We start from the raw sequence: 24260 nt of genomic DNA on the forward strand, positions 1-24260 counted from the left end.
CTGTGTCTGTTTGTGGTGAGGATGTTGAGGTCGTGGAGAGATTCACTTACCTTGGCAGTGATATTCATGTCTCTGCTGGCTGTGAGTTAGAGGTCAATAGACCTCTTGTTTCGTCCTGGGGAGTCATGGATTCACTGGATCATGGGGTGTGGCACTGCCGGTACCTGTGCGGGAGGACGAAAGTCCGAGGCTTCAGGTTCTTGGTGCTTCCAGTCTTGCTCTATGGATGCGAGACTTGGACTCTGACCAAGGATCTGAGACGGAGACTTAATTCCTTTGGTACCAGATCTCTTCGGAGAATCCTTGGCTATCGCTGGTCGGATTTTATGTCCAACGAGCGGTTGATGAGAGAGACTCGGATGAGATTTGTTACCTGCATGGTCCGTGAGCATCAGTTGCGGCTGTATGGACATGTGGCTCGTTTTCCTGACGCTGATCCTGCTCACCAGATTCTCTCAGCGAGGGAGTCTCGTGAGTGGAGGAGGCCAATGTGCCGACCACTTGCCTCGTGGTTGCAGCAGGTTGACCGGCATCTCAAGGAGATGGGGATGGGCCTGGCATCTGCCTTGGGGATGGCCAGACGGAGGCCCCTGGAGTACCGGTGGAAAGTTGACGCAGCGACACGCTGTTCTGGCACATGCTCCCATACCTGACCTGACCTGTGTTTTCTGCATAGATTATTATAGATGGGAACACATTTTCTTAATTTACCCTCTATCCCTAAATGTCGAATTTTAAGGTCATATGCTGGTCCGAAAAAAAACAAACAAACATATTGCCATCATTGGATCACAGGCCAAGGGTAAATCGCGGGTGATCGCCAAGGGTCCCTTGGCAATCGCTTTGTGATCGCAGCTAATGTAGTTCATTATGTCATTGATTCATACTTGTTCGGGATATAGACTGACCTTGATTTTATAAACCCACGGGATTAATTCCTCCGGCCTACGCATGTGGACACGGGTTAAATCCCCAATTGAGCAGGATCCAATGATGTCCACAAAATGCGTTACTGAAAAAGAAACAGCAAAAAAGCACATTACTTTTGAGTGCATATTTTGAATGCTTGGCGAAAAATTACCCATGATTCAGTTTTACCGTTTCATGCCCTTATTCAACAGCAATAAATGAACTGCCCGATTTCCTTTAAAACATAGACGTGCTTCGTGCGAACCAAAATTGGTGGGCACTCTCTTTTAGCGGTCATCATCCAAAAACCACTTGGGAATGAGGGGCTTACTATATATATATATATATATATATATATATATATATATATATATATATATATATATATATATATATATATTTTTTTTTTTTTATGGTCATTTCAGCCATAAAAGTTATTTTTAGAATTTCAATTCTTCTCTATCAATCTAGGGACCACTTGGTGAGTTGGCATAGAATGTTCCATGAGGGTACTGAGTCTAATGGGTTGAAATTCTCTTAGTGTAATGGCACTCTGAATATTTTATTTTTTCAATGTTTCTGTTGCTGACAATCATCATGCTCTCTCTTCATCTTTGCACTAACTAACATTCCAAAAAAAACGTCCTGAGTTATCTTTTGTCATTCCAATGCCTTGTTTATAACCAAGCTCTTTGGTGTGCTCTTAAAACCGCTCTTCATTGTTATTCTCATTCACCGTTGCTTCGACCCCTCGCCACACACCATTACTTCGCACATGCATTCTGAGGCCTTTCATGTGAAAAAGTGCCTTTTGTATGATATCTGAAGGGGGTACGTGTGCAGTTTACTAAATGCATATATTGAAATGGAGTTTGCTCGGTTTCAGAGAGCCGTCGAAGCCTCCTATATGCGCCAATTTGTTTGAAAAGAAAGCTTAATTGTGTCTACGCCATCTCCTCCGTCAGTTGTAATTCTGCTCAGCCAGGTGTCCATGTGAAAGGTTTTGTTGATCGTACGGTCATTGCTGCTGTTGAACCCACGTCGGGAGCTTGTGGAGGAGTCAGGTGAAGATTGTTTTTGTTTAATGAGGCTCGGGTTGGGACGGGTGTTAATGGAAGCTGAGTTTTGTGGAGTGTGGCGGCTTGATTTGTAGGATATCTATTAGCCCATCGTACTGTGCTCGAACTGTCTGTGTGAGCCGTTCTAATGAAGTGTTGCTTTTATTTATTTATTTTTGGCTAAGTTTTGGATGGCTGGCTTTTTGGCCCATATCTAGTCGACCCTTAGAACTCTACCTACTCATGGCATTATCCAACAGGCTGTTTGTTTCATTGCCTGTACTGTACTGTCCCCCACTAATGGATTGTTCACCGTAACAAACATCAGGTCGTGTGCTCGTGTTGGAGAGGCAATGTAGGTTATTTTTTTTTTCTTTTTTCTTTTTAACCTTTGCATTATTAAACGAGAAGTGTGGAGCAGAAGATAAAGGGGTTTTGCATAGTTAATGATGCTGGAAGTACAAAAAGTGCTCGTGTTGACATTACTGTTAAGCGAAGTTTAATTGCTGATTTGAACGGGTGCTTTGCACTGAGCTAATGTGTGCCGGTGCTGGGCCCAGACCCCTCTGGTTGTTAGCGGCCTGTCTCTTTGCCTTCCGGCGAGGGAGATGTAATATAAAGCTGTTTGGGTATCTATTGTTTGAGATAACACACGTTTTTTTTTTTGGTTTTTATTTTTATTTTTAGCATGCTGTGTTTGCCTTGTAGCAGCACAAACAGCCTTCCTGATACATGGCTTGCCATCTAGTTAACATAGGAGGACTTGACCAAAATTGCAATTTGCATCCTTCCCCTCCTCCCCCCCCCCCACCAAGGTCACAGATAATGTAACTTTTGCCAAATTTGTCTGGGCCCTTAGGTGCCACATCCCTCTTTGTTGCCTCTTCTCGCGGATCTGTCACCGTCCTTGTGACCTTACCTTGCTTTTCTACCTCCTTGCCGGCAGGTGCAGTTGAGTGCTGTTTGAGGTAGGGAGGGTGGCTGGTCGAGGCGGAGTTATGCATGGGCGTTTGTTTTGCCAGCTGAGAGACCTGCAGGTGTGCTGTGACTGTGTACCTTGCATTTGGAGTAGTTAGTGCAGCTAAACTTTGGTCTTCCTCAACCAGGTTTAATGCTTCCTATTGTTTTAGGTTTGCTCCTATTGTTTTAGGTTTGTTCTTGGGGTAGTTTCTTTTTTATTATCTTCATACTTTTGGACGAATAGGGTGACAGGCGTGCCTCGACCTGTGATGGAGAATGGCACCTCATCAGAGGGTGACTGTCGTGTGTTACCGGCTTATGAAGCGCAGGTAAATGGCCGCCTGCGGAAGTGAAGCATTTCACTCAAGGTAGCTGTGTCATCAAGGTGGTTGACTCCAGATGTGTGTGCTACAGCCATAACACCAAGCTTGCTAATTGTTTTTTTTACAGTGGTTGGTTTGCTTGGGATCAAATACTGCTGAAGTATGAACTTTGTCAAAGGTTTAATCAGAAAGAGAACGATACTACTTCTTGCTCTCAAACAAAAATATTGTAGCTCTCTGATTCTCTGATTAAACCTTTGACAAAAAACTGGTTTATACATTCCGTATGTTGAATGGGAAACGTTTTGTGATAACTTGCCCTGCAGGGCCAAGACAGGTCGCTGGCAATCTAATTGTTTAAAAGGTTTGCTTCAAATCAGCACTCTTTGACCTGCTTCTTGTAGAATCTACAGAGTATGGGCATTGATTAAGCCATCTCAAAGGCTTGGAGGCATGGCAACCTCCCATTATATCCCCTCTTTCCTTATTTTCAAATACCAGCCAGAATCTAGGAGTGTTTGAAGGGGTAGGAGGAGGAAGTTACTGTCTTGGTTTCAGTAAAAAGCCAGAGGATTGACTTGACATTGTTTTGCAGGAGTCACGGTTGCCTCCGGCCATTCGTCAGGCTCTCCAGGAGTCCTTCAGCCAGATCGAAAAGGAATTTGAAGCCCTATACCTGGAAAATGTGGAGTGTAAGTGGCAGCACGCATGCAATGTATGTCCACCGCCCCATTGTGAAAACCCAGCATGGAGCTTCGCTCCCAGTACCTGCATATCTGTGTTTGTTCACATGGAATGAATTATTTGAGTTGCTAAGGCTGCTCTAAGGGTGGCATGGGAAACTTGAATAATATGCTCCCTGTGCATAACGTTTTGATTTTTGACATTGACTTTTAGCACGCAATATTCTTCTCCCACAAATGTTATTGATTGTTTTATTTTGCCTGAGTTTGCCTAGTCTGTATGACATTCAACTAGCAGTCACGTTTTAACCTTGGTGGATTTGGACCAAAGATCGGTGGCTGAATCGATGAGCATGATAGTGCATGCGTGCGTGCGTGCGCACATGTGCAATCAGGGTTGGTTGATAATTTTCCTATCTTTACTGAATGGTCCAGCTCACCTTTTGCAGTCCACGGAATGTAAAAGCCAAAATATCTTTGCTGTAGTTCCAGTGCGTTTTGCCATGAATTCTTATGTTTTATTAAATTCACTCGCACTGTTGATGTTTGAGCCAAAATCCAATTGGTATACATGAATCACAATGACATGAGTAGGAGAAGCATAAATCAACACAGTATATCGGATTTGAACCTGCAGTTGTTCACCATCATGAGGTCGGTTTTCTTTTTTTTTGCTTACCAGATTGGCATTCTGTTTGCTTATCTGTTTGCTTACCAGATTGGCATTCAGTCACATGGTATTTTGTCATCGTGGGAACCTGTTGCCATAATGTGATAATAATAGTTGTGTTTGTATAAATCAGTTACTCTTTGGAGAGAGGACAGAATAAATGGGAGTGAGGAGATAGGGGTAGGGGAGATGGGTGTGTCACTGAGATGAATGAGGCTTGGTGTGCTTGCATCATTTATTCCTTAACATTTAGAGGCTTCATTTATCTCGCCCCCCTCGCCCACCTACTCAAATTTATCAGCATCCATTGTTAAATATAGTACACCAAATCATCTTGAAATGAACAGTGAGTACAGTTTGATGTGGAACAAGGACTGTGAAAGTATTTGTGAAAGTTGTACTGCACCAAAGCTATGTGGCATGCCCTTAGTTTACACTGAGCAAAGTCGAGGATTAGAAACCATGTTTGTTTGGAGGGTGGGTGCAGCATTGCCAGTATAACAGACATAATCATTGGGGTTATTCCAATGATATTCATACTTTTTAGGGTAAATTCATCAAATTATCAGTGATAGCAGTGATATGTGTTTATTATTGTAAATTTACAGCTTTTATAAATGCATGTCAAACAAACTGTTTAATAGTAAATATCAAGAACAGTGTCATTTTATGGTATCGATCAATACTTTGTGTGTCCGCCCTTTGCCTTCTTGAGCACGATCATTCTTTTAGCCATGCTTCCTGTATATGACTGAAGCACTATTTAAGCATTACTGTGCCAAATATCCTGTAGTGCATTCTATAGTTATGTAAGGTTAGTTGGGTTCCTCTTCTTTTTCTCCTATTTCAGGTAATCCCATGTGGCCTAAATGGGGCTTGTGTCTGGTCTCTGGGGTGGCCATTCTAACACTTGGAGTACACCAGCTGTAACCTTGTTCTCCAAATACTGTTTTACTATATTGGAAGTGTGTTTTTGGATCATTATCTTGTTGGAAAATGAATCCTCTTCCGATTTAAACAAATTCCACTCAAAACTACATGGTGTGGCAGTATTTGCTTGTACTTCCCTTCTGTTGGCATCCCATTGATTTTAACAAGTTTTCCTCCACCAAATGTTGAGATACAACCCCAAACAGTCCCCATGTTTAACAGTAGGCTGCAAACATTGTGTTATATCCTTCTCCAGGTCTTCAGCTTATAAACCAATCATCTCTTAGATCCAAAAAGTTGAAATTTTGACTCATCAGACCGGAGTACTCCATTCCATTGTTCAGTTGCCCAATCTTGGTGTTGCCTTGAAGTTTAAGTGTTTTCACCTTATTCTGTGGTCTCAGCAGTGGTTCTTTGCTGCAACTCTGCCACAGAAGAAGTAGCTTTCGTCCGCAGCCTGATGGAGTTCTGCTCTCCCCTCTGGGCTGGTGCTCCTGCCGTTCACCTTTCTTGGCTTCACGCTGTGGAAACCAAGGCATTTAGGATCATTGGTATCTCCCGTGGTGAGGCTGAGTCTTTGAGCCTCTCGCTCTCTCACCGCAGGCAGGTCGGTGGTCTTTCTGTCTTCCACAGTCTCCTCTTCGGTCTCGCCCCCCTGCTCTGTCTGTGATATCCCCCGCCCCCCATATTTCCGCAGGGCGCTCAAGGTCCACCATCAACCCACTTCTGGTGAAACTGCCAAAATCACGAATCACTGCTCATCTTCACTCTTTCATTCCTGTTTGTTCCCCCACCTTTGGAATGAACTCCCACACTCTCTTCAATCCCATTCTTCCCCCCAAGTCTTCAAAACAGTTGTTCACCACCACCTCTTATCTTCCCCCATCCAAAACCACGATCTTTTCTGCCCCAATTAATCCACTCCAAACCCAGCTCCTTCAAATTCCCTGCCTTCCTTCCCGAAAATTCCCCGTCGTGTAAGGTCCTGAAAGTCTCTGTAGTGTCCATCTTGTATACCCCATGCTCCCTGCTCCATCCCTCTCCCTTCCACAGATCTCCTAATGTCTCTGTTCCCCACTGTTTTGTCCTTCCCTCTCCTGTCCCTCTTATCTCCTACCCCCCTTGTTGTGCGTTGTGTTAGTTCTCTTACGAGTCTTGACAATGTATACAAAAAAAATCAAAAAAATACATAAAATCATGCTGCAAGTAGCCTTCTGTGCATAGTGCCTGATGAGATGTTAATGGTCAGGCCTGTTTTCGTTTCATTTGTCAGCTGCTGACTTGGTTTTCGTTGAGCAACTTCAACTCCACATCTTGCTTTGGGGAGGTTCTTCTGGATCTTCCTGGCCTTTTCTTGTCCTTTCCCAAGCCAGTTTCTTTCAAGCATTGCAAAGTGTACCTCACACCATTGTTAGAGATCTTCAGCTTTTCTGCTATATACGATGTAGTGTGCCCTTTTTCTCACAGAGTTTGGAATTTCACATGCTGTTCTGTTGAAAGTTGCTTCCTTGGTGCCATTCTGAACTTACTTCATAGACTTTAAAGCAAGGGAACACACTGATGAAAACTAATTTCACAAATGAGGTCTCATAATGGAGTTCCGTGATTCAAGCAAAATAAAATTTTATTATAAGCTTACCAATTATGTTTAGTTTGCACCTTCAAATTAAACTCCTGGGAGTCTAAACATGCTTGCCAACATCACTGCCATTCTTAAAAGGTCCTTTGGAAGTTGTCTGAAAGGTCAGTTAGCTCACTGGTCATGGCTCTCTGGATCTCTTCTTTTGATGCAAAATGCATTCCTTTCATTGGAGTTTTGGGTGTCGGTCAGATTGGACCAACATTCTCATCCTTTTGACATTTTCGTCCCTTTTGGCAATTGATTAGCGCCCCGATCATGCGTCATCATTCACACCCGTTCTCCCTTCCGCACCCTCTTGGCCCACTCAAACACACGTGATGTTGACATTGCGTCTTCCCCATACACCAGCTTCAACTTGTTGAAAAAATCTGTGCCATTTTCGTTTAGTTTTACCAAAAACCTGATGATGATTCTCTGTTCCATAAATTTATCGTTCATCTTCAGAACCCCATTGCAACACTTATAATTTTAACATAACTCCAGTAAGGTGACAAAACACAATCGTTCAATACAACGGCTAACACAGTACTGACAGATTACTATGCTCGTCCTATTATAAAACCCAAGCCATTGCTTCCACTCGTCGAGAAAAAACATCAGTCCTGGAACTTTATTGTCAGATATTGTATTCACTAATTTGCAGCTATTATTGTGGTTTCTTGTTGTTCACATTAATGTAATTCACTGGAGTAGTGAGATTTGGGGGGGGGGGGTGAGGAGCGGAGTTGAACATGGCAATTGCCCTTTTTGAGGGTATCAAAATTGTTGCATCTATGATCTATGTACACTTCTGAGGACCTTTTTCCGACCGCACATTACAGACTCGGTGAGAACACCAGGGGTGTGTTCTATGAAATATCCGAAGCCCTGGAGCAGCTTCATGATTGTAATGCTGAGATGCAGTACATGCGTTCAGATGCAGCCATTTTGTTGAATAGCATGATGACCGACATTTTCACCATATACCTATTCTTTTGGAAACCGGTGCTAATATAACTGAGATTAATGACGTGCAAAATATTCTCCAAAGGGCTGGGCTATATGCATCTGTGGCCAAGTTGGGTGCCATTGTTTTATTTTTTCCTAAATGAGAGGGATAACATCATAGAGGAGGGAAAAATCAAGGCCATCAATTTTTGCGAATAAATGGGAATCTCCACAGAGTGGTAGATAAGGAAGAAGAAGAAAATGCCAGGGGAAGACGCCATGGACACGGGTTTCTCATGACAAGATTGGATCAAACGGGAGCAGTATGAAATCTTGCATCAGTGACGCTAGGATAACGATCTGAGGCACCCATCACATGAGTGACATGAACATTAAGTTTGGGTTTCTCACGTCACTCGGTTACCCGATAGACCCATCCAACGACAGCAACATTGCAAGCCTGGTGTTGGCTTCGTGGTTAGGGTGGCTGGCTTGGGATCTTAGGGTTCCTGAGTTTGAGCCCTGTTGGCCACTGAATTAACACCAGGTGCGGTTGACTCACCCTGTCATCCTTCCAAGGTTGGGGAAAGGAGTACCAGTTTACTGGTATAAGGGCACAGCATCAGTGGCGTAATCGTGCCACAACAAAATGATAGCTACCCGGCAGCCAAGCTGCCATATGCAAGAAGAAGAAGCAGCAACATTGCCATGAAAATCCACAAGCTACCAAAGACAAACGACCACAATGCATCCATCGCCAGTGAGCTACAAAGGGAGATTCATATGATATTACGAGTACATGATAATGCTTTGAAAGCACCATGAACAGGCATGGCAGTTCTGCTGAGGGCTCTCAAAGGACCGCGTGATCAGTCTTGTGTGCTGCGGAGAGGTCCCCAGTGAACGCTGGGAAGAGTGCCGCCCCTGCGGCAGATGCTGGGGAGATTGTGGAATGGCCGATGTCGACCAGCTGTAGGCAGTCCCGAGAAGGATGGTAGAATCTATTGTGTATGCATGCACTCTCTCCCTCCCTCTCTTTCTCTCTTTTGGTCGCTTTGCTTTGCTTTTGGCACTACCAGAGGAGGACGTGTTGGAGAGATCTTCCCTCTGCTTGGCTACCATATTCACCACAATCCCTTGCCTCCATCGCATTGCTCCTGCCATTCATTGTCCAGAGCCACACCGGCCCTGTGTGCCAGAAACCTGCACCTCACTGGATCGTGCCTGCTGCAAGCCCTCGCTTGCCCCTTTGTTGTGCGAGTCCTGGTATTTGTCAGTACAATTAGTGGGTTAGGCCTTATTTATCTCTGCTATATACAAGAATGCATGTCCTTTTCATTCCTATCTGTATCCTTTGGCTGCCAGATCTGGACCATTTCTTGAGAGTCTTCTCGACCCTTTTCCCCAGATACTTTGTAAATAAACCCCCCTTTTAATTATAAGAAGCATTTTCCCATTTTCCTGCCGTTCTGCATGAACACCACCAGTTTTGGCTTTATTGGGTGATCCTTGTGGAATTGTACCATCAATTAAATGAACACAGTACCCTTAATACTGTTTCGGTCCTTGTGCAGGGGTTTTATACCCCTGGCACAGCCGGTCTATGTAAATGAAGGCCGGTTTATGTAAATGAAGGCCGTCTGATGTGACAATGCTTAAAGGTAACTGTTATAGAAAATTGACTTTCACAGAAGTTGGAATTATTGTCTACCTAACAAAACACGGAACGGACCTCGCATGCGGTGTTCCGCTGAGCCGGCGCGGTTCCCGAAATAGTTCCATGCGTCTCATTTGGCTCGCCACCCACGTCTCCTGTCTGGGTTGGTCCGTGTCCCATTTCCACACGTGCACTCATACATTCCATGTTTCTCGCAATCTGCACACACTCCTGGACAATCATACTGGGGGCTCGTGTTAGCCCAAAAGATCCCGAGGTTTCTATACCCCCCAAGCTCGGCATGTACCCTTTCACATCATGCAACGGCTCCACCTCGTACGGTCTTACCGGACTCACCTCGTCACGGTTTTCCTCGAGGAAGCATATCGTCTCCCCTTGTTCCTGCAGAAGGTTAATCCGACCCTCGCATTGGGTTCCAATATATTCCACAAGCTCATCCCCAATGTCCCCTACCAGTTCTATGTGTGTATGCTCCCCTTTAATTTTGTGCAATTCATCCTTTACCTGTTTTATCTCCCTTTGTGTCTCTGTTAATTCCGTCATCCCCTGTCCGAGTTTACAGGTTTCTCCCTTAATTATCTTGGCGTCACTCGTCACCTCGAACTTGCCCGTCTCCAATGCGGTCGAAACAGCCTCCACACTTCCCCTCGACTCGGTCATTTCCCCACGTAGTGTACTGGTCCCATTCGCCATTTTCCGATTCATGGTCTGCATTTCACCCTTTACCTTTACAAGCTCCGCCTTCATTTCTTCCTGACCCGCCTTCATTTGTGTTTGTAAGTGTATTCCCATGCTTTGCATATCCCCCTTCAGTGTTTGCATATTCGCATCCATTCTTTGCGCATTCGCATCCATTCGTTTTTGTAAATCCCCTTTCAGTGCTTGCATATTCGCATCTATTATTTGCATTCGTATCTCCAACATCTGTCTCATGCCAAATGACCCCGGCGAAGCCGATCCACCACGGTCGGGCGTGGATCCGACAGGGATCGTTCGGTCCTCCATGAGGGAAATTTGATGCAGGGGGAACTCCGGCATTTTCGCCAATGCCCCCAATGCTACCTCTGGGTTTGGCTGCAGGGAAAGATCTTCCTCACAGGTGTTGTCCTGAGCCAAGCATTGCCAAGCACACCCCTGGTCTGAATCCCGTAAAAAATTTTTTTTTACATGGGTCTTTCCCAACTCCTGACACCAAACTGTTGACAGTTTGGTGTCCCGTAAATTTCTTTGTGCAGACGTGGGGTTCGAATCCCTCTCCTGACACCAAACTGTTGGGGGCTGGAGGTCCGGTGGCGAGAATGACCACGAGGTGGGGGAGGTTACGTCGTCTTCCACCAGACTTCCCGGAATTGTAGGCCGTCGCTCCGGATAACTCCGATTCCCGTTAATTTGATTGGAGACCGGATGGATTTGAATCTTACACTCCTGAACACCAGTGTTGTAGTTTTCCCGCCCGTCGGCGTGTGAACGACCGCGTATAACCAATTGCGGCCGCTTCACCCACCGAACGGACAATCTAGTCGCGGCTTTCCGGATCAACGCCGGAAACCAGCCATGGGTGTGTTTTTAACCACATCAAAACCTCGGCCGCACTCTACCCGCGCTACAGGGTCCGATCGCCAAATCTTCGATTTACCTTATTATTCGCGCGGGTAGGTTACCGAGAGATTGTACCTCAACGGGACCGCTTGGAAACGAGCTGCTTAAGCAGCTCGCTTCCTTTTGGGATAACCGAGCGGGGTATTATCGCGCAGTCCCGTTGGACCCGATCACTTTACCGGCTATTTAAAAACCAACTATATTCCGAGTGCAAGATGGGGCAGTTCAATGAGGGAATGGACGCAACAAACAGGTTTACATTCATACAAGGACATTTATTATAATAATGCAAGTATGCAATTAAACAAGGCAAAACACGGATGCAATTATACAAGCAACAAAAGCATGACAAAAGAACTACGACCGTCTATACGAAATGCGATGCAAACATTTACAGCACACAAAGCACTTAACAATTTCCTACTTATTAAACGGGCCCACAGACACACGTACGCACACACACACACCCAAGAAATGGTGGCAGAGGCCTTTAATAACGGGCTCCAGCTCGGAGGACAGGTGAGCTGAAACCCAGAACCTATCTCAAACCTCTCCACCTCGTTTGGTCTTCAAGTTGTTCAGACCCGGGCTCCAGCAAGAACAAGCTGGATCCAATCGGCGTGAGCTGAGATCCTTCCCGAGCTCCCGCGAATCCTCCCGAGCTTCTCAACACGTGCTGGTGAGATGAGGCACCGATCCTTCCCGTCGATGCGTCGCTTCCCCGAGGAACCACCTCCAACAAGAGGTCGATGAGTCGCACCAAGCCGGGAACCAAAATGGAGAACAAAGAGCTCCACGAACCAAGAAGAAGAAGCCACCACTCGCAGCTCGAGCCGAGCGACCGGCTTAACTTTCTTCCAAACAGGGCAGCTCGAAGCAAAAAGCTCTCCCGAGCCAAGCAGAAACCGAAGCTCACGGAACCATCAAAGCAAAAAGCCTCCAAAGGCCTCAACCCTAACCCAAGCCAAACAGGACCCGAAGGTCTGCTGAACGACTACTCTCTGCCGAAGCAAAAAGCTTACTACTCAACTCCCCACACGAACAAAGAAGATCTCCTCTTATCCTTCTCCCGCCCCCTCCCCCACGCCCGGTGTGACTCATGACTCATGCCCTCGTGCTCCATCCCCTGCTCAGCTACGGGTGGGAGGGAGTTGTTGACATCATGAGTCACGGGACGGCAGGGTGCTTCTTGCTCTTCGCAGAAGAGGGGGAGGGATGTCTCCATTGTTCGTTCCCTAACTATTAAATCGATCCGCAGCGCATCTAATCGATTTCTGAACATTTAAACAATGAAAGGTGAGCTATCTAGGGAACAAACACTTATCGACATAGCTGACTAAAGGAACCTGTATGTTGAGTGCAATCGAATTCCAAATTCGTAACAATTTACAACTCATTAAAGAGCTTGTGCATACATCACATGCATGACTAAGATATTTGGATACACTGGTTCACTTTTATAAGTACAGTACATTAGCAGACAAAGGACAAATATGTGAACATGGATTCCTTCCTCATGAGCCAGCAGTTCAGATGTGAACACGAGCAGGCCAACCCAAGATGAGTCTACAAAATGGAACTCTTTTGATACTAACAGTTTCACTCAATTATAGGTCAAAACTACAGGCTGACAAATCTGCCACATTTTTCTGGAGATTCCTCATGAAGCAGCATCCATTAGAATATTTATCTGGATGGGGTCTGAAAGAGAACACAACATTGCCTGACTGAGTGCGTTTTGATGTGGTTGGGGAACCTCATTATGGTTTCACACAGAAGTTCCACTTCTACCCACACAATTTATCTGCAAAGGATGGAGTTCATAAAACTGCTTGGATTAATTATCGTGCATGAAGTTCAAGTGCACCTCTTGTGCACTTTCATTGTGTCACCTGATTTGGTTATTTAACACCAATGCTAGTTCAGGGTGGAACTCTATTATCACTTCATGTCTGTCTCTTTTGCTCAGGATTTCATTGGCTTTCCATGTGCAAACTCAAAAGCATCTCCAAATGCAAGACCCATTTGCGTCCAATTTGCATTTTTTTTTTTTTTGTATACATAGTCGAGGCTCGTGGAAAAGCTAGAACACTGAATGGATGACTAAACTTTAAACTAAACTTGACGACAACCATGCTAAAAAAAAAAAAATTAAATTTATCAATTAGTCTTCTCCATATTCTGATAAATAAAGGTTTGTTGAAAATTTGATGAGAAAAGCTGAAATGGTAAAAAAGTAAAAATAGTAAATGTTGTGTCAATGTAAAAAAAGAAAAGAAAAAGTAAATGGTTAAAAAGTTCAACAGATATACACCAACTAGAAGAACAACAAAAGGGCAGGGAGGTATTAAAAAAAAAGAGTTGGACAGACGGGGCATAGACAAAGAAGGCTCATTGGGATGGCTAAGAAGAGGTCAGCTCAACTGGGATGGAGAACGAATCATTATAAATGCCCAAGATCAAGGATACAACATTAGTCAGATCCGAATGGCTTTAAGAAAATGGTGGGGGCGGTGTCAACCGGACAAGTCTCGGTTCTGCAAGGTGGAAACACAAAGCACGAGCCACCTCCAATCTGGATGTAAAAAAAACTCATGTCAGAACCATGGCGCACTCAAAGGCACAACAAAGTATGTCGAGTCATCCACTGGCACATCTGCAAAAACCTCAATATTCCAGTTTCAGAAAACGCATTTTTCAGTTTTCAGAAAACGATCATCGAAAACAAGGAAATAACACTCACATTCAACATGATGGTCCTATCGAGTGTAAACATAGAAAACAAAGCCATGCGATCAGACATCGTTCTCAGGAACAAAAAGGAAAAGACAGCATTGCTTATTGAGATATCAGTACCCAGCGATTTTGGCTTAAATAATGCAGAAAATCAAGAAAATGACCAAATATCAGGACCTCAAAAATAAGATCAAGAGATCTTGGAAGTAAAGCTGAAGAGTGTCAAAATTGCACCAGTGATAATTGTGCCCAACTGTGAATGTGGATGTCTTCCTGCAGTTGGGTTACTTTTTATTTTTATAATCAAGTGCCCAACTGCATCTGCGGACATCCCCCTGCAGTTGGGTTACTTTTTATTAGGAGCTTGGTGGCAGGATTTGCACTCCAGCCACCGTAAAACCCTTCATTCTGCAAAACATACGAAAACCACAAATATAAATATCAGAAAACCCACCCTGTGGGAGTACCTCCTGTGCAGCTGCCCTTTGCAGGGCTGCTCACCGGATAATGGGACTGGAACAAAGCCTTTGGGACCACGGGCTAACCTTCCTGGGTCAGATTGCAGTAGCGTGTGTCAGGATGGTGCTGAGGTGTCATCCACCAGACGGTGGTATACTTGCATTAACCTGAGACGGTCCCTTCGGGTGGGACCTGGAATGTCCTATCCCGAAGAGAGGATGATCACCTGTCTCTGTTATCATCTGAGCTCAAGCGTTTTGACATGGGTATTGCAGCATTCTCTGAGGTTTGGAGAACGGATTGCAGCGAGATCATGGTGGGTGGTTACACCTACTAATGGTCTGGTCGCTCTGATGGTTACCATGCCCAAGGAGTTGCTGGAGGTCCAATAAGCTGACTCCAATGATAATTGAGGAAACACCGGTCAATGAGCGTATTATGAGACGAAGGATTCATCACTCCTTGGGTGTCATTTCTCTGGTCTCTGTATATGCTCAGACTGAGTCGAGTGATCTCACCGTGAAGGACGCATTATATGCCACGCTCGAGTCTGTGGTTGATCAGTGCCCAAGGTGAGATACCCTTCTAGTCTTGGGGGATTTCAATGCATATACTGGAACTGATAGGGATGGTTATGAGACATGTGTTGGTCCCCATGGTTCTAGAACTGTGAAACAGAATTACACTAAGTTCCTTGACTTTGCAAGAAGTCATGGACTGATGGTGGCTGGTTCATGGTTTCAGCACCCACATGATCATTGCTGGACTTGGTATTCCATCGCTGGTGGTTTGGCAAAGGAGATTGACCATGTGCTCATTGATGGTCGCTGAAGGATGATCCAGAACTACAGAGTCTATTGGAGTGCTTAATTCCTCAATACTGACCAGAGGGTTGTTGGAGCAACTCTCAAGTTGCAGCTTAAATCCAGGAGAATGGTACCATTCCAGCCTTGGCTGGATGTTTGCAAGTTTAAGAATGAGAGGGTAGCTAAGGGGTTTGCGAACAGTCTGAGTGGAGATTTTGGACTCTGGGTGCTTTGGGGGATCCTGAAGAGTTGTGGAGACCTTCAAGATCACCATCCTTGATGTTGCCGGTGGATGTCTTGGAACTCACCGCAGGGCGAAGAATTTTTTCTCTGAAGGGACACTGAATACCATTGACTGGAGTCACTGGGCTAGGCTGAATAGCAGAGCTGAGCGGTTCAGGGAGCTAAGGCGTAAAAGTGTACGTGCACTGAGGGTGGACAAGGAGGCCTATATGTGAGGAATCAGTGAGGAGGTAGAGCGTCACCAGTGATCAAGTGATTCTCGTCCTGCTTACAGGGGAATTCGCACATTGCGTTCCTCCAAGCCCATCCCTCGGTGTACTGCAGTTAGAGCAGAGGGTGGTGGGCTCTTAACAGAGTAGTCCGAAGTGAAGGCCCGCTGGGCCGGTTACTTTGAACTGCTGTACCAGGCTGATCCACAAGCTGTCGAGTTGGATGTCAGGTGTGTTACTACCAATATTGCTGACCCTCCAATCAACTGTGGTCTACCTTCTTTTGTGGATACACAAACTGTAGTGAACCTGTTGAAATGGGGGTAAAGCTCCTGGGATCTCTGGCATCCATGCTGAACTTCTCAAGGCTGGGGGAAATGCTGTACTTGTGTCATTGCATGCAGTTCTGTGCTCTGCCTGGAACACAGGCATCATCCCAACTGATTGGAAGAGGGGCCTTGTTGTCCCCCTCTGGAAAGGAAAGGTTGTTCGCCAGGACTGAAACAACTACCCAGGTGTGACGTTGCTCTTAGTGTCGGGCAAGGTCTTGCTCGGATAATTCTTGATAGGGTTCGCCACCATCTGCTTGAGCACCACTGTCCAGAGCAGTCAGGCTTTTCACCAAAGAGGTCAACGATTGACCGTATCCTTGCTCTTCGTGTCCTCACCGAACGCAGACGAGAGTTTCAGCAGGGGCTGCTTGCAGCTTATGTTGATCTCTGCAAAGCATTTCATTCAATGAATCGGGATGCCTTCTGGAGGATTCTTGGTCTTCGTGGGGTGCCACCAAAACTGATCGATCTGATGTCTGAACTACACTTTGGTACTGAGAGTGCTGTGAGATGTAATGATACCATATCTGTCTTCTTTCCAGTTGTTACTGGAGTTGGTCAGGAGTGTGTACTGGCCCCCACACTTTTCAGCACTTGTACGGACTGGATTCTGGTCAAGATGTCGGAGAGATCAAGCCCGCGGTGCATCATTTGGGAATGTCATTTTCTCTGATCTTGATTTCGCAGATGATGTGGTCATCTTTGCGGAGCCGAGATATCCTATTGGGTCCCTCGAGGTGCTGAATGAGTAGTCAAAACCGCTGGGATTATGGGTTTCCTGGGTCAAAACTAAGATCCAGGCTTTCAATAACATCTATGATGCTGGTATCCTGTCTGCACCTGTTTTTGGTGAGGATGTTGATGTCACAGAGAGATTCACTTCCCTTGGCAGTGATAATCATGTCTCTACGAGGTCAATATACATCTGGGTCGGGCCTGGGGAGTCAAGGATTCACTGGATTATGGGGTGTGGTGCTGTCGGTAGCTGTGCAGGAGGACGAAAGTCCCAGTCTTCAGGTCCTTGGTGCTTCCAGTGTTGCTCTACGGATGTGAGACTTGGACTCTGACCAGGGATCTGAGATGGAGACAATTCCTTTGGTACTAGGTGTCTTTGGAGAATCCTTGGCTATCACTGGTCTGACTTTGTATCCAACGAGTGGTTGCTGAGAGAGACTCAAATGAGAGTTGTTACCTGCATAGTCCGTGAACGTCAGCTGCGCAGTTTGGACACGTGGCTCGTTTTCCTAATGCTGATCCTGCTCACCAGATTCACTCAACGAGGGAGCCTTGTGAGCAGGGGAGGCTAATGGGCCGACCACATGCCTCGTGGTTGCAGCAGGTTGATTGGCATCTCGATATTGGGATGGGCCAGGCATCTGCCTGGGCGATGGCCAGATGGAGGCCCATGGAGTACCGGCGCAAAATGGATGCAGTGATGCTCTGCTCCGGCGCATGCTCCCATACCTGACCTGACTTGACCTGTTTACTTTCTTTCTACAGTATTGAGGCTCATGAAAGAGCAGAACGACAAGAGTTGATGGATAAACAGACAAGGTGGGTAAAAAGGAAAAATGCGTGACAAAGCAACAACTAGAAGGGTACTTTGTAGAGCGCATATCTCCACCATGCAATGCCTGATCCAGGAGAACATATCGGGCCCAATGCATTCTTGAAATATCATGCTATATAATCATTTTTGGCCCGATCTCTCAATGGTGAAGAATCACTTAGAAAATTAAATAATTATCTATCCAGATCCAGATTTGGATCTTCACCAAACTCGAATCAATTAGTCCTCGCCACACACCCAACCTGTCCACCAAGTTTCAACCAAATCCGTCCACAATTCTTTGAGAAATTGTGATATCAGTTTCGCCCTATCTCTCAATGGTGAAGAATCGCTTATAAAAATTATCGGATCTGGATCCGTATTCAGATCTTCTCCAAGATTGAATCAATTCTTTCTTGTCACGCACCCAACGTGTACATCAAGTTTCATCCGAATCTGTCCTTAAGTTTTTGCGATATTGTGCTATATATGTATCATTTTTATGCCTTGTGTTGGCTTATAGCTACAGTGGTGGACCTGGGATCCAAAGGTCCTGAGTTGAAATCCTGCTTGGCTGTTGAATTAATATCAGGTGGGGTTGATTCAGCATGTCAACCTTCCGAGGTTAGCAAAATGAGTCCCAGCTTGCTGGTATCCTGCGTCAGAGTGGCGACCCATCCAGAATTGTGCCCATTAGCCCAGGAGACTGTTTTGGCAGCACCAATGCTCTGCACAGATTATGGTCCCAATGGATGGATATCATTTTTGGCCCAAACTCTTAATGGTGAAGAATCACATCAATAAATTATAGAAGCCGGATCCGGATTCGGATCTTCACCAAAATGTAATCAGTGCATCCTTGTCACACACCCAACGCAGGCCCGTCGCCAGGGCTCAGTATTAAGGGGGGCATATGAACTGGATGGGGGGGCACAATTATTGTATTTAATATTTTTGATAACCCGGTATACTATTGTATTCATGCAGCATTGACACATCGATACTGAGGTTGCCGTCGCATACTAACCAAATTGATCTCAGCTAGATTTAATATGTTCCGATGTTTTTGGCCTAAAATTATTCGAATGCAGGAGAGCCACAACAAACTGGCACATTCACAATGCAGATATTCAATGATTAGACAATTGGCACCAATTCAGGTGCACTTATACAAGGTGTTGTGAAGAATTGGCATTAGAAAATTAATATACCAGAGATACAATGACTAAACGGGGGAGGTTGGCACCAGAATCAGTGCACTTTGAAATAAGATACAGTAGGCTATGACCTGTGATCATCACGTTAAACTATCAACAGCAAATACGACCAGCCTGAAGATACCACAAGGTCCGCATTTAAAGCAGTCAATTACACAGGTAAGGTTATGTACAAAGCACGAGATATGGGATATGCAATGCACCAAACACAACATTTAACTTAAACATCAGAAGTACAAAGCAGCTGACCACGCAGGTGCTGACCACAACCACACTGCAATCACAACCACACACGCATCACCAGCAGTCACACACACACAATATGAACTCCTCATATAGTGTTTATACCGCTGTACTCGCTGTCAGAAGAGCTGCAGGCGACGTGTCTCAGTGTGGAATCTTCTGAGGACCTTCTCCTTCCATTCATTCAGGCATTTACGTGTGAGGTCTCTCTCGAAGACCAGCCGTACCAGTTGTGCCTTGCGTGCATGGCGCATGGACCGTCGAAGGTCAGTGAAGACATTCCTCAATGTTGAGAATGAGTTTTCACACATGGCAGTGGACGCACCAAGTGTTAGTCCAAGTCTCATAGCAGTCACTACACTTGGCATGGCTTCCAGCGTTTTGTGGTATGTTGAGAGGAGTTTTTGTGTTGTCAATCTCTCGTTTGGCTGCTTTTCTGTCTGTGAGCGAATAAACTGCTTTGCAACCACACACTCTGTTTCACTGATGGTTGACTTTGTTAATGTCATGATGTGCTGGAGCAAGTGGGGATCCAAAAACGTGCCATTTTCAGGATTCAAGGCAGCGAGTGAACGGGCGAGTTGTGTGTTGCGCTCACTGAAGCGCTGAGCGATCTCTCCAAGCACAGTGTCAATTGCGCTGTAAAAAACCCTCTGCAGTTCCATCTTGTCATTGTCGTTGTTTTGTCCTGTCGTCTCCAAAACTACAAACTGTTCCAAGTTCTTATGCATTGTGCGTCTCCATTTTGGTGGTGCAGGTGTAGAAGTGCGAGCGTCGTTGGCCTTGTTCCACAGATCAGTGAACTCATCCTCAGAGCGGAGTTTCTTCACGCACTCTGTAACACTCGCCACCAGTTCCAACCCCGTTACCAAGTCCATGTCCTCTGCCTGCAAGAGTCTGTTAGGGCCATCTAACAACATCAGCAGTTTTTGTACAAAGATAGCAATGAACATGAAGGCAGGCCCAGAGACTTCCCGCAAAAGCCCAATAGCCTCCATCCTCATCTCTGCACCGAAGGCGCGCTCTGCATCAATCTCCGACAGTAAGGATGTGATATCCTTAAAAGATCCTATGATCACAGACACGGTGGCTAAATGTCCGGTCCACCTTTGATCAAGAAGTCGTTTTAACCGCTCACCTTTATACTGTGCAGCAACAGTGGGCTTTCTGAAGAATTTGTACAGGCAACAACAAACCTCGAGGAAATCAGTGACAGCTTTCTCTGCTGCCAGTGCGTGGATAACTACCAGATGGAGTTGGTGATTTAAGCAGTGCACATAGGGGATTTCTCTTTCCAATATCTCTTGGAACAACTTTTTCACCCCACCGTGCTTCCCAGCCATTACCGAAGCCCCGTTGTACACCTGACTTAATATTTTTGACGTGTCAAGTCCTGTTTTTATTAGGTCTGTCAATGTTTTTGCATCTCCAGCGTCGGCTGTAGCTATTGTGAGTAGACGCTCTGTTGCTTCATTTGATGCCGATACAAAGCGAATGATGATTGATATGTTCTCACATTCAGTGGGGTCCCTCGTCCCATCCACCTTGATGGTAAACCACGATGTGCCCACTTCTTCCACGATGGCATCCGTCACAACATTACTCAATGTGCAGATCAGTTCATTCTGCATTTCCGGACTAGTATAGCTTGCGTTTCGTGGGATATGCTTTATTATTTTGGCGAGCTCGGTGTCTTTTTTGAGTGTGTAGTTTAAAAGCGAGAGAAAGAGCCCACTGTGCCCGTCTGACATATCCTCAAAATTATCAAGGCTCCCTCTAAAAGGTGTCTGATTTTCGGCGAGAAATCCCACAACATTTCTAAGAGCAGACACATAGTACCGGTTTCTATTTAGCTGGTCAGCATTGAGGAGTGTGGAAATCTCCTCACCACAATCGATGCGCCTCTCATTCTCCTTCCACCTCAAAACACAAGTTAAATGTTCCTTTGAAGTTGCGTGCTTGTGAAACCCCCTGTCTTTCTCAACGGCATGTTTCCAATTCCGGTGGAGTCCACTGGGCCACGTGCAGTGTTAAACTTCCTACATGGATAGCACAATGCTGCATCTGTCTGTACACTGTATTCCAGCCATTCATTAGTCTGGTACCACGAGGACACAAACGAGCGACTCTTGTTCTGCAACAGATGGCCAGGGTACCGCTGTACAACAACTTGATTCGGTCTCTCACTTCCAAGATCATTGGGAAGCGGCTTGACAGTCACACCCGACCCCGAGGCCGCCGCCGAGCGTGGAAACCCGGCTGCCTGCGCTGGGGCTCCAGCCGCAGGGCTGACGTTGCTGGCTTGGCCAGGTTGGCCAGCTTCTGTCGGTATTTCATCGACATGATCGTCTTCTCCTCCAACTCCTCCCAGAACATGTTTTTCATCATATTCTTTATTTTCGTCGGTTGCATTTTTTCCTTTTCTGAGCCATTTTCGTTTATCCATCATCCACGTCTTTTTCTCCTGCTGCGAGCTCGCGCTCTCCGTGATTTGTCCCTCGTGACTCGTGTCGCTAATCTCGCGACTCGCGACATTTGACGGTTGATGGTTTTATTTATTAAATGATCCATCCATCAAAAACAGGTTTTATCTGCATAATTTCAAATGTAAGCACGATTGCAAACACACATTTTAAATTTTTATTATAAAATTACTTTTGTAAGATGGAGGGTTGTGAAGGTCACGTGGTGCACTTCATCCTTAATTATGTAAATTTATGTCTTTTCCTTAATCATATTATCATATCATGACTATATTACATTTATACCTAACTTACAACCATTCAGGTAACCTGCTCAATAGGGTCTCCATATCGAAGACGCTGATTGGCTATTCCTTAAAACTAAATGATCCACGATATATATAACCACCCACAACATCGACATTCGACACGAGGTCTTGCGGCTGTCTGTCGTCTTGGCTGCTGGCGTTGGTGCTTGCATTATTATCTTTTATCTTGTGGTCTTGGACTGTATTGACTTGCCAATTGCTTTTGGAGATGCGCTGGTAAGCGCACACTTATCTCTTGACTGTTTTTCAAAGAAGGATATTATTAAAGAACAGTTTATCCAAGAAGGCCTTATTGTTCACCACGTTGAACATCTGGAATAAGGGTTTTAGTTCACACAGGTGAACTCTTAAACAGCAAGTTTACAGTGGGCGCTCATCCTTAAACACTAAGTTGTTCACAGGGTGCAACAAGGCATAAATGTGTGGTGTACAAGTGGGGGGGGGGGCACTGGATGCGCCATGGGGGGGGCATTGCACCCAAATGCCCTCCACCCCCTTAGCGACAGGCCTGACCCAACGTCTCCACCAAATTTCATCTGGATCCAACCACAACTTTTTGAAATATCCTGCACACAGACAGACAGAGACAGGGAGAAAACATAACCTCCTTCACCTTCGGTGGTGGAAGTAACAAACAGATGCACCACATCATAAGGAGAGGCCATTGTAGGGGAAAGGTGAGAACGGGATCGCAGTAGGTGTCGTACAGCTCAGTAGTGGGAATGGAAGAGAACATGAGTTGATGCTGGTTGCAGCAGCTTTGAAATCCTGTTGTGAAGAGTTTATGACAACAAACTCAGGAAGACAGTTCCACAGGTGAGATAAGAGGGGTTTGAGAGAATGCAGTTGAGCGACAAGATTAGATTTGGGGAGGGGAACAAGAAAAGGATTTTGTGATTTAACGGCACATTGGGCTCGGTGGAGAGATGAGAGGGTGTGAGCAACAAGAGCAGAATCGAGTTAATAGAAAAGAATTACAAAGCCACCGTCCTGCCCATGTTGAGCAAGAAGTAGACCCCTAGGCATCCTGATGCGATATTCCAATGCCATGGAGAGGTTTATGAGGCAACTTTGGAAACCGTTATCGGACAGGAGATGCTTGAAACATTAGTTGGCTATAACTATCTACGGTATGCAATTGGAACCTGAAATCCCAGAATCACGAGCTAAGTCTTGATGACTCATCTGTGAAAAAGTACAGTTTATTCTTACACTGGGTCCCTTCCGTCGTCTGAGGGCTTCGAAAGTTTCCTTCTCCCCATGGATGGCGTGTTAGTGTTTTATCATCTCAAGGTTGAACGTCTAGCGAGGAAGCGGCATGGAAAATTTAAAGTCTTTGGTATGACTCGACCACGCTCCGTATTGAACCACCGCCCTGCCAGATTCGGAGCAGATGCTCCAACAACAATGCCACGGAGTGTGGGTTGGTGGAAGATCCAAAGTGTAATTTCTTATCATTTTCATCAATGCAAAATCAAATGTGATGGAAGAGCAATTTTTTTGACGATACTCAAAGTGCTTAGATAGTATTAGTGTGGTGGTGGTGGTGGTGGTGGAGGTATTTGTAGGGGAGAGGGGGAGGTGGCTTGCTGCTCTGTGCTGTAATGCATGAATATATTCAAACTGGGGAAAAACATTACACCAACGTTGGAAGTCTCATTCTGATTATTATTCGTTTTTTTTTTTTTTCATCACATTTTATTAGCTTGTAATTGGCAATAACAGTCCTGTCAACCATGGTGAGTATTGCAAGCGGTGCCGTAATAACGTCCCACAAATATTGGGCTAATTTTAACCAAGCTTTTAGTTGTACAGCTTAATCTCGCGAAGGCATTCTGCAGTCGACACCTTGATAAATAATCTGTTGTGCATTCTTGTTCTCGAGTGCGTTTCGAGGCTCTTTGTAGCTTTTGGAACCAGCATTTATCGTGTGTTGTCCAATCTTTGGCTCCCGGAGGATATTTGTGCAAGGACATGATGTACGGATTGCTGTGGCATGTCGGATTCAAACATGTACCCGTTTGGTTATGTGGGTAGTGAAACAATGCACCTTGTTCAAATTTCACACCTTCTGATTCGATAAGCTGTCACTTTCTGAGAGATCGTGCCCCACTGGCTTCGCTTTTGTGTCACTTGTGGTTTTGGTTACTTATTATAACTTAGCGGAGATGTCTTCTTTTTCGCCGACACAAAAACTCTCCTTTTCCCTGTCTCCTTTTTTCTGCATGCTACTCAATATCATTTGAAGAGCCATATATTTATGCATGCACTGGAAATGACTGGTTTTGGCTAAATG

General features: G+C 45.3%; 1 protein-coding gene across 5 annotated transcripts in view; it reads left to right on the plus strand.

The window, feature by feature from the left end:
* Nucleotides 1-24260, plus strand: part of WDR37 (WD repeat domain 37) — a 201670-nt gene that overhangs the window by 69145 nt on the left and 108265 nt on the right. For 3 of the 5 annotated variants that reach the window (XM_085874265.1, XM_085874264.1, XM_085874266.1), the window contains one exon: nucleotides 3846-3942. In XM_085874265.1, the coding sequence (XP_085730391.1) occupies nucleotides 3846-3942 (97 nt within the window). The other 2 variants (XM_085874268.1, XM_085874267.1) reach the window with 2 other exon arrangements.

Source organism: Eptatretus burgeri, chromosome 3, assembly GCF_056783735.1.
Source record: "Eptatretus burgeri isolate ZD-2024b chromosome 3, Ebu_testis_v1, whole genome shotgun sequence".
NCBI classification, from domain to species: domain Eukaryota; kingdom Metazoa; phylum Chordata; class Myxini; order Myxiniformes; family Myxinidae; genus Eptatretus; species Eptatretus burgeri.